We start from the raw sequence: 18155 nt of genomic DNA, 5'->3' as shown, positions 1-18155 counted from the left end.
TTTAAATATTTGATGTATTTGTTTTTTAGGTATTTGTATAATGCCTTTATTTTGTTTAACGAAGCACATTTGATATACAAAATCATTTATAGTTAGTTAATGTTTATAACTGAGTTGGACGCATTTTGTATTTTATTTTATTAAGTATTTCGTATTTTGAAATTTCTCACATTTGGTGAGAAATGTTGAGAATTTGTCCAATTTTTGAAGTTGCTAAATATTAAGGTTTTAGAAAGCTCACATACATGCATTTTGATAACTAATCTAGCAATTATGATAATAAAAAAACCTAACTATTATTTTTTGTATTCTTTCAAACAGTAATTATTGAATAGTAATTTCTCTGCGTAATACTTTACAAATACTTTACAATCCATTTCAGTTAAAAAATGTATAGCTGACTGCTTAACAGCTACAACAGATATGCGTATGATGTTTTTACCTTAGATTTTATTACTTCCTATATATCTGGTGCATAAAAACAATAATAAAATGATATCACAATTTTGATTATTCTGATAATGGCTTAAAATCTTGTAAAAGTGGTTAAGTTGAACTGAAAAATCAATGATTTGCATCATAAAAATATTACTGAAATGCTTAAAATTATTAAGATAAAAACCAAATAGATATTTCAGATTATCACAATAGCTGTTTTGTGACATTTTTATCCCAGTAAAAAGCAAAACGCACACAGATGGATTTATAATTGTAAATATCTATACGTATATAAATGAAAGCAAGAGTTAATTGGGTTTTAACCGACTTAGGCAAAGTTCTCATGGGCTATCTGCTAAGGATCTCATGGGCTATCTGCTAAAGATCTCATGGGCTATCTGCTAAGGAGAAAAATAGTTTTGTGGATAATTTTCTAGGAAAGTTGTAACCATCTTAGTTAAAAATAAAATGATAATCTCTAAACAGTTTTGTGGAAAAGAAACATAAAATTACACAAATGAAATACATCATGTATACATGTATTTCAGAAGACTAATGCTTGTGAAGGTTTATTATTGCATAGTTGGATGACTCTTACAGTTATTCGAAAGCAGAATTCGTGATCTTACAAAATTATTCTTCATTCTATTTACAGAAACACTGTAAGATAATGCATAGATCTAGGAGATATGCTAGAGATGATTTTTCAGCGCTTCAGTGCTTGAGGTACTTCTTGGCGGGTAACACATGAGCGATCGACAAAACACGTTCTTGTAGGTTATGCACTGTACTCGCATGAATCAAAATTGCGCATTCAGGCAAACGGTGAGTATTGGATAAAAGTCTCAAAAACCATTTACGTGGAGCCACGAGGAAGGGCTGGATTTACTGGGGAAAGAGGATTTGCTGCAGGACAAAGCACGGGGGCATGTTTCTGCTGTTGCATTGGAAGCGCTTTCTAAAATTGATCTGTCAGCTTTAGAATATCCTGCATGTAGCCCAGGTTTAATAATACGTCATTTATGAAAATTACTGAGGTCAAGAGGTTTTCGTCAGTTGAAGAAGTGAAAAATGCTTCGCCCGGTAGTGTTAACGATGCTGTTATAAAGCAGTCTATTTCATGTTTTGTTTATGAGTCATTTACAAAACTTTATAAAAGGTATATTTCACCGTAAAAGCCACAGACTGGAAAAAACAACCTGACGGCAGCGTCTTCTGATCCTGAATAAGAGAACAAAGAGCAAAAGTTTTCAATCATCTTACGTACAAAATAATTTCATGCAGAATTTTCTTTGTGAAACTTTTAAATTATCTACTCCTAGGCTTGGGAACGTTTGAAGATACTGGACATGTTGACTTTTGGCCGGACAACGCCCATTCTAGAGGCTGCTCACTTACACTATTGAGAATAGTTTTAACAGGCAGAATAATTCCTGACTGTAAGTATTTTTTCTGTCACATTGATGATTATAAACATGTAATGTATTTTGTTACCGCATTAATGTAAGTAATAAAAATTTCTTAATTTACTGCCTAACTGAAACTCTCCGAAGTTTTGGATAACAGCGTCAATACAACTATCCTGCGATGAAGTATAATTTATATTGCATTTATTATGACTTTTAGTAAAAGTGTTTACTTTTAGTGTGAGGATAACTAGTAAATAATATAAAGTTGCTCCTCGTACCTCTACCATTTTAATACGAAATTAAGAAGTTGGATATAACAAAATTTGAAACTTTTGTACTGTCTAGTTTTATGCTCGTTTTAATTCTATGAAATAAATAGCTACTGAAAGGTATTAATTACTTCGAAGCAATATTGTCGAATGTAAATATTACGTCAGTCACATACGCAGATATAAACTTTCTAATAGTCACGTAAAAATATTTATGAAAATAAAAAGGGAAGATAATTTTATTTTATATATCTCCGATATAGTATTTAGAAAAAGGCAAATTAATTTTGATAAGGTTTAATTAAACTACTTTATCTATTTGTTAGTCTGAACCAAACTTCAAATTAATTCCTGAAATTAATTTTGTACTCCTTTCTATAGACACAACGTTCTTAAAATTCTTTACACGTACGTATTTCCGATGAAAATACAATATTATACAAAATTTTGTTTTATTCAGAGGACAAATAAAAACATAATTTCCGAATTTACATTTTTTCCCCGAATTTTTAACTTTATTTACAGAATTAAAAAAAATCTTTGTTAACAGCTCAGTGTTTTGTGGCGATGACGCGATAAGATTTGTAAAGGAAATGAAAGTTTAACCTGAAATGAATGCGAATATAATACCATCAGATAAACCTGAAGGTATTGGAGGGAAAAATGTTAAACATACTTTTGTTGCTGCTTCAAATAAAAGGAAACGTAAAGAGATTTCCTATGTTCGATCTACTTTTTTTATTACGTTTTCGTATTTTATAGAAGGGAAGTATAAAATAAAACGCTTAAAAAGATTTAATTTGCAGTTTCCAATTAAATTCCCTAAAAATCTAACAACCAAATTAGCTATCATATTGCTGTTGTGCATATGCGATTAAAAACAAAATCGTTGAACCTCACATACAACAGAAAATTTCAATAAACAAACGACGTGATGATAGATATATGTCTTATAACAGGAATAATTAAATTCAGCTGGTGTCAATTTACCATTGACAATTTTGATTTTATAACCTCGTGGTATTTCGCATAAAATTGTAAAATTGAGAAATTATTTAAACTGCTTTTACTTAAAGTATTCTCAATATTGTTGCGAACTGTCGGCTCGTGGTCGTCTCTTGGAATAATCACTTCGAATGAGCAGAAAGTAATTGATACTTTATTATAATTTACAATAACACGCTGCAAAATAAAGGTTCGTAAATAGTTCAAGAAAACCACGGTAATTAAGTAAACCCTCGAGAAAAATCGTAAATTACGAAAATCGAGAAATATGATAAATTCTCAAAATCATTTATAGCCTAAACTCTGAAATGCAGCTCAAAGCTAATTAACAAATAACTCGTGCTAGTTCTTGGAGCCATATTTATGTGGTATTGCACGGGTTTCTGGAAGCTTCGGGGAAAATCGGTCATAAGGCTTTGAAAATATATGTTCTCGAATCTTCCAGAAAGTTGGCAAATTAGCGAGAACTCGCGAAATGTCTCCAAATCACATCACGGCCATTTTTTCAGAGTCTATTTTTTAGAGATCTATTTTTCTATACGTTTATTTTTCCTTTATTCAGCTATTTTTTAGTTTAAACATTGTTGCACTCAGAACTGAAAGATCTACAGTTGTGTTCGTGGAATAAAAAACTCATTTACACACAAAATAAACCCTAAAGATATCACACTAAAAGATACAGTTAAATAAATAACTAAATAAAATAATATGAATGAATAACTAAATAAAATAATAAATAGTATGAATGAATAACTAAATAAAATAATAAAATAATATGAAAGAAAAAGTATTGAAATAAAACAGTATCAAAAAATGCAATAAAAATTTACAAATAAGTCTACAATATTTTGCGATGAATCTCCCAGCCTCAGAAAAGCGAACATTAAAAAAGCATTAAAATTACATCATCATTTACAGGCCTCTTATATGTGATACTTTACTACTTAAATGAAGATATAATTTTTATTTTGATGTAATGGTAATTTTAAACATGCATAAATTTCATATTATTTTAGAAAACAATACTCCCAGAAATAAAATTAAATAACTATTTAGTTATCTAGTTTTGGTATCTGTTTGATATAAACAAATGCTTCCCAATTTTGAATTTGTATTTTGCAATTCTTAGAGGCATAACACAAATCCACAGGATTTAACGAAAACGGTTTGAAAACTGCTGTTCTAAATTAAAGTGAAATTTCCAAACATCACAAATTGTTAGGAAAAATTACTGGATATTAATTCTGATATATAATTCTGATACTGGATATAGTTCTTTTATTCTATATATATATATACCTTTTATTCTTTTATTCTATATATATATATATATATAATATATATACTGGTATATATATATATTATATATATATATATACTATATATATATATACCAGTTTTCCTAACTGAGTGAAATGTAATCGTTACCTTTCCAAGTAATCAGCTAATCATTTTGTTGTTTATAGTTATAGAAAACCTACCGTATTGCCGCCATTTTAGAGCCACTGAGTTCATGATCTTTTCCTTTGGCCAGAATGGATGTTACTTTGTTGGCGTTGAATGCCGCAGCTGGGATTCGTTTCTAGAAGGTCAGTGTAATTGCGGGAGTAGAGGAGAACGATGCCGTTTCATGGGGGTCTTTAGCACTCCTGCGCCACATAAAACAAGGTATTATCTCAGGACTGGATTTGAAAGACCTTATTGTTGTAAGTAATTTCAATTTTTTTTAGTTTCATTGTGTTTTATGGTTTTTTAATGTCCAAAAACATTATGTTTAAATTTCAACCTGAATTAATATGCAGCTTTATGCGCTGATTAGGAAACTGTACTTCAGAAGAAAATTTACAAATAATGGTCTGAAGCTGTTTTACTTGGGAGAATAATTTTATATTTTCTTTAAGATTTGCTAGGTGGTTCGCCGTGAAGGTAATATGGTATTTTAACGAGAACGAAATATACCAAGAAATTATTCTTTTTATAGGGCCATACTAGGCATGAAAGCCATTCCACTATACCCACTTCAAACTGACAAAGATTGGACAAAGTCATTCTTCTACTTTAAGGGTGCGCCAGCACATTTCGAACAGAAACTACTCCACCAGCTCTTTCTTTCTTTCCACCGACAGCGAGGCAGCCGGTCCACTGGGTAGTTAGCATATCGGCCAGGTAGCCCCGCTGACGGAAATAACTTGAACAAAAGACACACTTATAAATACATATTGTGCTCAAGACGACTGCTGGGGGCAGTGCAAACAAATGCTGGACGAAGACGATAGCGCATGATGGAAGAAGGGTGCGTTGCGGGCGTGAAGAACAATTCCAGTTACATATTTACAGAGTAATGGATAGGTGGTTACAAATACTAAAAGTAATAAGAAGTAAAATACTAGAAAGTAAAACAATGCATAAAATAAAAAAAAAAGGGCAAAACAGTGGAAACAATACATAAAATAAGGCAAAATACATAATTCAAGGTTCATAATTCAAGGTTTACAGTTCAAGAAGATAAATATATACAGGGAATAAGAAAATCCGAATAAGCTAACTTAAGATAAAATTAATTCGCTACAGGTACAGAGCATACAGGGGCTGTGCTGGTGACGAGGATGGTGGCTGAGAATTACTCCAGCCTGTCTGAGATTATGCGTGCAATGTTTATGCAATCGCATATGCGTTTCAATGCATTGCGATTTTTTGAAGTAGCTTCGGCCCATGCATGGATGTGGTTTGCTACTGGTTGCCTAAGATGATATTTAGCGGTCTCTCTGCAAGCGAACAGATAGTGGTCCGGATCTCCTACCATCCCGCATGAGCAATGCTCGTTTTCGCGTCGTCTGAAGCGATGCAGGTAAGTCATGAAGGGACCATGTCCTGTTAGATACTGAGTGAAGTGAGACGAGCCAGATTTTAGAAGCCGGCAGACTTTTGGAAAAAATCTGTAAACTCTTCTGCCGGTGGTTTCTGTCTCCCACAAAGATTTTAGAGAAAATGACATTGCTGATAAATCATGAAAAAAAAAAAAAAAAAAAAAAAAAAAAAAAAAAAAAAAGCAGAGACAATATATCCTTTCGTCCACTAACTTTTCAAGAAAGTTCTACCATTAAAAATAATAAGTTTTAACTAACAGCATTAGGAGCTCCTTCCTGCTTATAATTTTTTTCAATGGCAGATTGTAAACAGTTACAGTGTAACACAGTACATTAATCTATACAATGCCAGATGTGGTGGCCTCTTTATTATGGAGGTACCTAATAGGTGGGCTACCATCGCCTTCTATGAAGGGTTACAACCACGCTTTCTCCGGGATTCGAACCATCGCAGTCAGACTTCGCTAACCACTAAACCGCCTGTGCGACTCGTTCTTATAATTGGTACCAGAGAAATCATTTCCGAGAGGCAATCCCACATGACATGGCTGGCTGGCTGTCAATCGTACATGACAGTGAAAGGAAAACTTAATAATCTCATTAGCAGTCATGTCGGGTACTTATCTGTCTCCCAGGGCCAAAATATATTTTCGATTTTGTGCAGTTGTAAGGTATTTCTTCCGCCTTTCTAGATTCCCTTAGGAGTGTTGTTGTTCTGCACTCTGGGCCGGTATTCCAGAGGTTCGTGGTTCGATTCCCGGAGAAGGCGGTTGCTAATTTTTAATCTTGCCTGCTTCCAAAAAATACCTAATGTCTCTACAGTGATGCCCGAACTAAAAGAGCAGTGCATGATGAATCTCCACACCCAGGATTTGGTGATTGGGTCCCCTAAAAAACCCCAGTCGCCCTTTAAAAGGGGGAGCATGTAAGATATTTTTCCCGCCTTCCTAACATGCCTTCATGGTGTAGTGGTTCTGCACGCTGGGCCGGTGTTCCAGAGATCCGTGGTTCGATTCCCGGCGATTGCTCATTTTTCACCTTGGCTACTTTCAAAAAAAAAAAAAAAAAAAAAAAAAAAAAAAATGTGTCTATTAATCAGATTTTTTTTTTTTTTTTGTTTTTTGAAGAAGGAGACATGAAAAATGTGCAGTACTCTAGCCAGAATTGGATCTCTCGAACGGGCGTCGAGTATACTTCCAATTAGACTACAAAGGCATTCTTAAAGGAAGGGGAAAATGTCTGGAAATTTGCTTACTAATGTACTAGTTTGTATATTAGATCTCGGAGGACATGAAATAACACACTTAAAAGAACAAACAATTTGTGCTGCCTCGCTCATTAATTTCATTTCGTAAGTTTAGCAGGAAACATCTGCATGCCTCCAGTCTGTAGCCATCAACTGAAATATGTACTTATCTGTGTTTAAATTTGAACTGATACTTGGAGAGCTGTAGCTAGGAGTTTCAGGACCCGGGGAAAATGAAAATTTCGCGCCCCTTTTCTGTGTACCAAGAATGGAAAACATTTCATTCTAATATTTTGTAACATCAATGGCGCCCTTTGGATGCTGCGCCCGAGGACAGACTTTCCCCTTAGCTACGCCACTGGATATTTGTAAATGTTTAACTAGTAGTGAAACCGAATAGTTGTAACTATGCAAATTTCTATGTACGTTTGTGAGTCTATGTACGATCATGTCTACTGATATGCATATTCTTTTTGTGATGAAACTGAGCCTAGCCGTGATCATTAAGTCACTAAATTAACAATTACTATTTGAGTCTGAATGGGAGCTAAAACTAATAAATACTGTATTAGTTTAAATATTTGTTAAATAATATTAAGTTTAAAAACACCAAAGAGCAAAAGTAAGAAGCTTTTGTTAGCAGTCTAAACACATATTCAATCAAATAAATTGAATTTTGAAACTAATCACAAAATAATAACGAATTTAACAGAAGGACATAAAATCTCTAGAATTTGCTCGTTAGTTAGTTCCGCTTGTCAAGAAATATCAGGCAACATTAACGCAACCTCCATAATAAAGAGGCCACCACATCTGGCATTGTATAGATTAATGTACTGTGTTACACTGTAACTGTTTACAATCTGCCATTGAAAAAAATTATAAGCAGGAAGGAGCTCCTAGTGCTGTTCGAATCGTATCATCATTTAGAAGTTCTTCCAACATATGCGTTTGACTTCAGCAAGCCAATGGCTCAAAGTGTTGATAGCTAGCTAGCCTTCTTCCTCCTTATTACTATGTTGAATCAAAACAGGTTAGAAAAGATTTCATCTACTAATTGTTGTTTTTACCAAATTATTTTTATTAGGTTAAAAGCTCGCAGTTAAAATGAAAGTTTCTATTTAACCTTCAGAAAGTAATCTTGCAAATTCAGTCATGCTACATCGATTGCTCTTACATATAATTACTTTTTTTTATCAAAAAGGTCTTTAATGTGTCTTTTTAGTTTAAGTTGTCACTGTTGAATCTGATGTCAAAAATGTAAAAGAGAGAGATATTTATTTACGAGCAAATTAACAACTTACCTTATATTAACGCACACCTATAATTACAAACCGCAATTTTTAATTTTTAGGTGTATTCGCCGTATAACGAGTACATTTTTCTTCATGAAGAAACTCGAAAGATACAAGTGCAGTGCTCTTTACTTCTGAAAACATTCATTTGAAGATTTTCTCCAGGTTTCGTACTATAGTATTCTGATTTGACTGTCGATAAAGGGAACAAAACGTGTGCAGGGAAATGCTTGAGGTAATGAAAATAAATTTGCAAAGAGGATGTGCTGTATTCAATGTAGCTATACACAAGAATGCTATTCGAGGGTTTCGAGAAAAGGGGACATTATTCTGAAAAAGAATGCACTTTTGACCTGAGTGAATTCGCGAAATTAGAAGTCAGATGTTTTTGCTTTCTGTAGTCATTTGAAGCCGTGATTCTGAAGTGAATATCTAAGGCTTTAATAAATCGCATTTGCTTTTATTGAAATGCAATTGATCTAGTTTTCCTTTCAGTAGTAAATATTGTCCCTGCCAAATGAAACAAACACAGTGCTGATTTCGAACGCAAAATCATTCATTTTGCAAAAGAAAATGTAAATCGTGCTGCGACAAGGATGTTTGGCGTTGGTGAAAGCTCCATAAATAGTGGAAGAAAAATGAAATGTAATTAATATGCCAAAGAACAAATGTGTTTTGCATAAAGGAGTAACGAAATAGTCTATCCTTGAAGAAAGTGTTGCAAACAGAGTCAGAATAGCCAGAATGGATTAATTGTAACAAGAAACAAAGTGCGTTTATTTACATTACAGTGGGCAAAAAATAATATAAATGAAAGCGAAAACTTAAATGCACTTTCACTCGGTGTAGTTAATTTATGGCATCGAATAATTTAGTTCTAAAGTTTCGCAAAGGCCTCCGAAAGATTTGGGCCACAAAAAAAATCTCATTTCACGGTAGTGCTTTTTTTTTTCTTAGCGGACGGTACAAAATTATAACCCATGGTTATTTTTAAAAGAAGAGCGATGCCGAAAAATTATTTTCCAAATGGCGTTTTCGATTATGTTCACGAGAAAGGATGGATGGACGGAAACGGCGTGAAATTGTGGATAAGAAATATTTGGCAAAAGCGTCCTGTTGCCTTAAAGGATCCAGAAAGTCTAAGTTTGTCGCATATTCAAATCCCATATAACGGATATACGAAGGAACTGTTGAAAGCGACATACATGACAGTTATTCCCAGGTGGATTAACGCCATCAGTTTAGTCTTTAGATGTGTGTATCAATAAACGACTCAAAGAAACGTTCAAACAAGAGTAGAATGCGTGGATGTTAAAAGGTGAGAAAACATTTACAAAAGGATGCCAAATGCGTGATGCTAGTTTAAAAATAGTGCATAAGTAGATAATAAAAGCATGGAATAAAATAATTAAACCCGACATAATTCAAAAGACATTTAAAAATCTAGCATAGCTAACTTTCAAAAAAAAAAAAAAAGATGGAACGGAAAATGATTATTTATATATGGATGAGAGTAACAGTGATGGTAAAAATGAAACAGATCTCGTTGATTCGCCTGAAGATATAACGGAAGACGAATATGACAAACCTTTCATGTTATCCGATAATAAAAACTTTTAGGTTCATAACGTATGTCACTTTTTAAAAATAAATAGCATTTAGGTACATGTAGAAATTTAATTTTTGTATGCTCAATTTTTCCTGATTTTTGTATATAATATATTCATATCCGACGTATTGTTCACTACCCGTAAATTTCGATCTTGTTATGCATTAAAAGTGCGCGTTAAACGCCGGAATATACGGTACGTATTGTAGTGGCATTTAGGCTATTTTGAAGCAGAAAGCATGAAAAATGAGCAATTCCCTCCCCAAAACTCGAACCTGGACTGCTATCGTTACACCACGAAGGCGCATGCTGAAAAGCGGGAGAAAAAACATTATAGTACTTTAAATGTCATAGGTATTTCTTTACATTATAACTGTTATGTACGTCAGCTATACTTATATATTATTAAATTTTAATTGAAAGCATTTTAATTTTTAACATATTTCTATGGAATAATATGAAATTTATGATAATCTCAATGAGTTTATTCCTATATTTGACTTTAATACTGTTCTACTCTTTGTAGTGCATCAGTATCAAATTATTGTGTTCTTTGAATTGCTCTCAGAGCAAATGACGTATGAATCAGTGGAAATAGTGTTAGATTTATTGCTTGAAGGAGAAACCAAGATTCAAGAAAAGGTAAAATTAAAGTAAGTAAGATATTTTATTTTGTTTCATTTTGTTTAGCAGAAATTTTAAATGCCTTTACATTTATGATGTATGTAAGCTTCAGTATTTTTTTGGGAAATATAAATGGGTTTTAAGCAAATAAAGTGCGCTAGCTATCTGTTCAGATAAATATTGTTATATATTTATAATGTAAGATAACATATAAAATTTTTAAATTCTTATTTGCTAAGGTCCTATTTGTTTTCCCATATTTCTTTCTGCTGTTCAAGCTGTACCGCTGTTTATGTTACGGTACGTAATTTGTGTTTCTATTTCCGTTGTCATTTGTGGATTTTATAATAATTTAATAATATAAAAGATAGACAGTTTACGATTGACTGAAAAATACGCCACTACAGGTTTGTAGCTGACAGTTAATGGGCTGGTTTATCTGATAACCCACAGGCCAAAATCTTCCCATCTTTAATTTTGATATTACACTTTGCTATGTCTCCCGTTTAACTTGAATTCTAAAATTGTTTACCATTTTTAACATGCTGTTCGTTTAAATACGTAAGACAACTGAAAATACCATTTTCTTCTTACACTTCTTGTTAGATTGACAGTATTATTGTTTTAATTCAGAATCGATTTTCGATTTTTCGTAGCAATTTTGAAAGCGTAAAGAAATTTTTCTTTGTAATATAAAATATTTTCGTTTCAATTTTTAATTAAAAATTATTAACTGCTCTCTCGACATTTTAGTGGAGTTTGATTGTAGTATTTAATATCTGAGATATATTGCATAAAATCCCCCAGAACTTTGCGACGGAATTATTCATTAAATTGAAGGAATCTTGTTTATCACCAGTGTACCTTTGCACAAGAATGTTAGAAGTTGAATCAGTTTGTATCTGCTATTTAGAAGTGTTAATATCAGAAACATGTTCATTATCATAATATTCATAGTTTGGCCATAAGAGTAGACAGATGCATGAATATGAAAGCATCCTAGTTTTCGTAGACATTTAAGCTTTCATATTCCCCAATATAGGTATGACGCATATATGGGTAAGCTTTTCATTAAGTGCACTGTAAAGGAAACGGCAATTGTTTCATGCTTAGTGACCCAGATATTATTTCAACCGATGATATTCGGCTCACTGGTGTCACAGTGTCACGCACGAAATCTCACCTCAGGTGATTCAATTAAACATTATTCCGTAAAGTCTGCTTTCTTGTAAGCAAAATTGCCCTTGTAAGCGGGAACTAAAATCAGCAATATTTAGATATGTACATAACAGCCATTTTTACTTCAGATAAGAAATACTCTTCCTGTTTCCTTATGCATTTATGCCCAAATTCAGTTACAATTAGCATTTTTTCTTTTTCAGTGCCTTTTTTATTGCCAAAAGCAAAATGAAAATGTTACGAAAACTAAAATTCTGTCTGTTTTTTTTTGGCTTGTTCTCTTTTGGAAAGACCTTCATCTACTTGAAATTATTCTTTTCACACAAGAGCTCTTTTTGTTACTTGAATACTGCAAAACATGCGAAAGATATCTGATTAACCAGTAGGATACCTTCGTGAGCGATTTTCTAAGGGAAACTGATTTGTATTTAATTGCACACATGGAAGACCACGAAGTCAGCCCATAGGCTAGCCTATAGGCTGGGATTTGAACTTCCTGTATTCGGCTGTCTTAGTCACTCTCGTACGCTTTGCAGTATTCAGATAAGACTTAATGGTCCATCCATTCTTCATTAGCGTGTGCGTCTAATGAATTCATTTGTACAAAAAATTATAAACTTAGAATTAGCAAACAATTATTTTGGCTTTCTACTATCATTTTTTTAAAAGTAAATTGAGGTTATACTGACCTACCCCAGTAAGGGGTCATCAATAACTTGATGATCGAGAAATAAAAACTGTTTTAGGTTTAAATTAACGAGATGGTGATTCAGTTCAAAGTATATAGTAATGGAAACAGAGTTTAATTCAAAGTAAGACTTATTAAAACTGTTTGCTATCCTTTACTGTCAATTCTTCTTTTACAAAAAGTCGCAAATTTCCCCAATAGCATCATATTCCTTATTTCTAATGGACTGTATATGCGACAACAAAATCTCAACTTTTCAAAGTTTGCAAATACAAAAGAAAATATTATATATAAATTTTCTACTGAAATAGTTAGAGAGTCGATATCATCTGAGACTAAATTTACAGTGACCTCAATTTAAGAAAATACTTCGGAAAAGCTATCGCACATCATAAAATACGCGCTGGCGGTTGTCATGCCATATTATAAAACTAATAAAGACTGTTGTTTACTTAAATTTAGGAAGCAAAAATAAATCCTAACAGATGACCCAGACGCTTTCTAAATGAAAAATTAATAGGCTTTAGATGCTTCTCTTACTAAATTCACCATTAACTTTATTTTGTTTAGTATTGCAAGTTAAGCCATGTATAACACTTGCAATTTGTTGAGACCTACCTCCGTAATTTCGCTTAAAGGTACTTCTGAAAAGTTTCTGACGTATAATTTCCATAATATTAACTTCTAGACTTCCTGTATTTGCAGTTATGCTTTAGCAGGTTTGTGATATTTAAAGGATAATCATAAAATTTGGTAGAAATAAAATTAAAGAACACAGTATTTGCTAGCCGCCCAGACGGTACAATGATTAGAGGAGCCTACTGCGGTACCATCCCCCCCCCTTAGAGAAGGCATGGATGTTTGTAAATTTATAGTGTCTTTGCGGCATGGTGACGCTCTAAATACATGGCGAGTCGAAAGTTTTTCGTGTGGCTTAGTTGTAGGGAAGAGGGATGGGAAATCCTCAGAATACTTCCCGGGGGCGTAATGGCAGACCGCACATTGAGTTGAACAATGTTAAGCAAATTTCGCTTACTGCGCATGCTTGATGGTGTACCTTCGGCGCGGGGAGAAATATTGGCGACTAAGCAACCCTACGCTAGCTTATTCGTGATCACCATGGCTGTCGAGTGTGTTTGAATGATGTTTACAACTGTAATGTTGTGGAACTTTGCTTATTAGTTATTTTAACGTCCATACCGATTGAATTTGCTTATTTTTCTAATATATATTTCACTGTAATTTGTCAATAACAGTGCATTTAATATTTGTTAACATATGTTCGTAATAATTCGTTATTTAAATGTAATTTGTTTACATGTTATAATTCAATAATTGTAAACTGGAGTATCTCGCTTAGTTTGTTAGCGTATATTCGCGCTTTTATTTTCTCATTTCAAAGAATTTAATAACTAGCATTAAGGAATTGTAAAATTTCTTCAGTGTTATTTGCAAGCACTTGTTATATTCCTCAGTGTTTCTTTATGTATGTACGAATGGAACGTATGGTAAAACCTGAATTGTTTTTATTGCTTAAAAGTATAATGAATAAATTTTCAACTAATATATCCTAAATTTCAGTCTTTTTCTGAACGAAAATTTGTACAGTTCCAAAGGAATGTGCAGAATTTCATAGGTATTATATTTTACATTTTGAATGCAAACACTGCTTCACATTACTTCGCAATAATTTCAGCTTTCTAGTTGTTTGAGCAGTACAGCAAAAAATAGTATTTTAACACAGTAATTAATTTACATTTACATTATACTCTATACAAGATTATACAAGATTTAAACGCCAGATTTGTTTACAATCAGATGGCGGTACATCTACCATATACCGTATTTATCTACTTTTCAAATCGCGCCAACATAGTAATTATGCCATATTGTTTTCTGGGCATGCGCAGTATGCGACATTCGTTTAACACTGTTCAACTCAATGTGCGGTCTGCCATTACGCTTCCCGGGGTGCTCTCCCTCAAAATTGGGGTGGAAGTAGAAGCCCAACCTCCTTGAGGCTTCGGCAGCCATTCTTCCATGAAGTACATGGACAAAACAAACACAGCATCAACGACAGTATTTGCTTCCAATTATAGTTGTTTGCTGAAAAGTGAAATGACCAGAGTCATTCCGTAATATCAAAATGTTTTCTAATGTTCATGTGAAAGAAATGAAAATATTATTAAGCGCTATACAAATGGTATTATTTTTATTAAAACATGTTCATAAACAATGAGCCATTTGAGAACTAGAAAAAAATAGGGTTTATTCCTATAATTTGTTCCTGAATGAAGTTTAGAATGAATCTTTCTATATAGAAGCGAGGGCATGAAAACAAATTATTTCCATTAAAAAAAACAGGTAGAAAATTTAAACAGTTTAGATCTTTTGTACTATTCTACGGTTGTTCATGACTGAAGAAAGATAATAATTTTTTTTCCCAGAAAATTCATAATTTTAAAACCTTATTTTTTTCATCTGATTAAGATCATCTAACTCTTCTTACTCAAATATACAGCATAAGATAATTTACAAAAATTTTAATTTATAGATAATAAATAATAAATAAATAATAATAATAGATAATTTAAGATAAATAATTTAAAGAGAAATCACAGAAATTAGAAATAACTGATTACAGTAAATAATAATTTACTATTGCAATTAAACGAATTATTCCAAAAATTAATTCTATTCTACCCGCAACTGAAATAAATCAATTGTTACATAAAATTTAGAAATTAAGTAATAAAAGTAAATTTTTTTTATGAACATTGCTATCAGGCACAGATTTTGGCCTTTACACGTGTAGTGCGCAGTGCTCTTATGCGTAAACTTGGCATTCTGCTTTATCCTATTTGCCATGAGCAAAAACTCTCAAAACTGTTTTTGTTGTGACTTATCTCACTTGTCTGACAGTAACATCAGATAAACCCACGAAATTCATCGTGGCATCGTTGCGTTAATTAATTGGAGTGCGAGATTGTGCCTGCTGTTGCCAACAGCATTATGCAGGTGACAGTGCGACTTTGCCAATGCCAATGATTTGCAAATTTCGGAGTGCCTATGGTTCAAAACCATTTACCTCCACATGAGAATTACTAAAAGTGAGCAGAAATTGGAAAAATTTGGCATAAGTGATTTACTTGATGCTCAATAGAGGGAGCCACAGGCTCGAGAAAGTTTAGGGATAGAGATGAGAATATAAAAACTTAAGTATCATAAATTTTTTATAAGTTTTTAGGTTTTTATAATTTTTTTGTATTTTATATTTTATACTTTTTTTTGGTTTTTATAATTTTATACACAGTACAAACACTAAAGCAAAAAGCGGATAGGAAAGAGTTTACGATTAATAGGCTCATTGGCATGTGGCTTGTGTTGGAGAGTGCAAATAATTACTGGGATCACGATGAAAATATTCTTAGGCAGATTTAAAATCTGCGGGAGATGTGATTCTTAAGTAAACAGATTGATAACTTTGCTTGAAGATCTTGATTGCAGTTGTAAAAGATGAAATAAGCAGTTATATGGCAGCTCGCTGAAGAGACGTCCTTCCTTCATGGCGCGGGGGCTGGAACTGAAGTTGAGACTCCAACTCCAACTTGCTTTATTTGCCGCGATTAACCTGCGAAATCGCAGGTTGTGTTCCGGCTATCGAACTTTGGTGCTTCTAGGAGCGCTGCAGGTAAGGAAATGCCGAACGTAGTTCTCGTGGAGACAGGATAGCAGATGCAGGGGGCGAAGTTGAGAGGGCGTGTCTTGCCCTTTTAGATGGCGGATAGATGCCGAACTCTCGGCCAATCACGGCTCTCGGTCTCTTCTGTGAGCTGCGAATAGCAGGATCGTATGCTGGAATCTGCTGAAGTGCTCGGTTATCAATCTGTTCAATTTTGAGGAATAAATTTCGACTAAGCTTTTTAATATGGTAATCTACAGGTTTAATATTTAGGTCCGAATGAATCACATCATTTTCGGAGCGGGGATTAGGTGGATGAAGGTTCGCCGTCGGATATTGTTCCTGCCTCTCAGATCCGGTTAGCAAGTACGTCCGTCTCGTGTGGTTTCACTGTGAGACCGCGTGCTAGTACGAATCTGATTGCATCAGCATTTTTCAATGCTATTTTGCGGTTTGTATTTTTTGTGAATGCTTATATGCTTTCACGATTTTATTTGAGTATTTTATTTTAGAATTATTGCGCAAAATTTTGATTTTCACCACCACGTGTCTTGCCATAATTGCCTGATTGCTGGTTTCACATGCCATATTACTTATCATTAAGACTATTTGCGCGTTTTATATTTAATCGGATTATTTAATTTTGCGCGTTTGATTTTGGATTTTTGGATCGGATAACACACGTAGTTACCCCCAAGCTCTCGCTTCAGGTGATTGTCAGGGGCCTCGTGTGTTCTTCGCCTGCACATCCGTCTGTGGAGAAGGCTATCGGGCCAGGCTCCATCCCGGGGTGCAGGACTCCATTCTATGGGCGCTGGATTTTGGATTTTTGCGTTTATTTCTGCGTAGCGGACCATGGAGAGGCTCGTGGAAATATACACAAACCAGATTAAGGAGTTGGATAAAATCAGAGACAAAAATGATGGAAAATTATCAGATATTGAAAACACATTTTACAATTTTCTGCTTAGCTCACTTGAGATTGTAAATGCGTTGAAAAAACAAAATAACAGTGTCAATGATAAAGTACCTACACCTAACATCGCTAAAAACTTAGATGAAAATAGCAGGGCCAGAAGTCCTATAACACTTCATGATGATTCAAACAACAGTACTGAGGAAAAAGCACTTGATCAAGACACAAGTTCTGATGAGGAACCAATTAAACGCCGCAGAGGCGACCAGACCGTGAGAACAAAAATTCACAAACCCATTGCTAAAAAAGTGAAACTCAGCACGCACACACAAATAATCTCTCCGATCATTACAGCTAATCAAGTTAGTAATAGCATAAATGATCATGCGCCGATTAATAGTGTGCAAACACCTGTTGAACAAAATCAAGATAACGAAACTGATAATAATATGGATACTAATGTTAACGAAACAGAAAATCAGGATGACATAAATAATCAGACGATAACTAATAATGACCGCACTGAAAGTAATACACAAAATTCAGAGACTAATACGCAAAGAAAACTCCCACCACTTATTCTTAAGGAAAATGTCATGACTTGGGGAAATATCAAGAAAATATTTCACACCAAAAAATTCTCATTTATCGGACAAAATCTGAGGAATGATGGCATAAAGGTCATTGCTGGAGATGCTGAAAGTTATAGGGGCATGGTTAAAGTGCTCAAAGAGCTCAAAGTTGAGCATCACTCCTACATAATGCCTCAAGATAAAAATTTAAAAGTGGTCATAAATGGACTTACTACTACTTCTGATATTGAGGAAATTAAAACTGAATTAGAGGAACTGAACTACAAAATTATTGAAATTAAACAAATGTCACGACGACGAGGGGGGGGGAGGAAGTCATCCCACTCCCATTATTT

The 18155-nt window shown here is 33.7% G+C and overlaps 1 protein-coding gene across 3 annotated transcripts in view; it reads left to right on the top strand.

The window, feature by feature from the left end:
* The window catches only part of LOC118186972 (pancreatic lipase-related protein 2-like), a 49273-nt gene that overhangs the window by 17547 nt on the left and 13571 nt on the right, over positions 1–18155 (top strand). For all 3 annotated transcript variants that reach the window (XM_035357137.2, XM_085811461.1, XM_035357138.2), the window contains 3 exons: positions 1761–1877; positions 4588–4827; positions 10665–10791. In XM_035357137.2, the coding sequence (XP_035213028.1) occupies positions 1761–1877; positions 4588–4827; positions 10665–10791 (484 nt within the window). The remainder of the gene's footprint in view (positions 1–1760; positions 1878–4587; positions 4828–10664; positions 10792–18155) is intronic.

The sequence above is a fragment of the Stegodyphus dumicola genome, chromosome 2, assembly GCF_044657685.1.
Source record: "Stegodyphus dumicola isolate Sdum_Otavi_A_Nest chromosome 2, ASM4465768v1".
Classification (NCBI taxonomy): domain Eukaryota; kingdom Metazoa; phylum Arthropoda; class Arachnida; order Araneae; family Eresidae; genus Stegodyphus; species Stegodyphus dumicola.
Note: the sequence above shows the minus strand (reverse complement) of the source record. Positions and strands in the feature narration are given on the sequence as shown.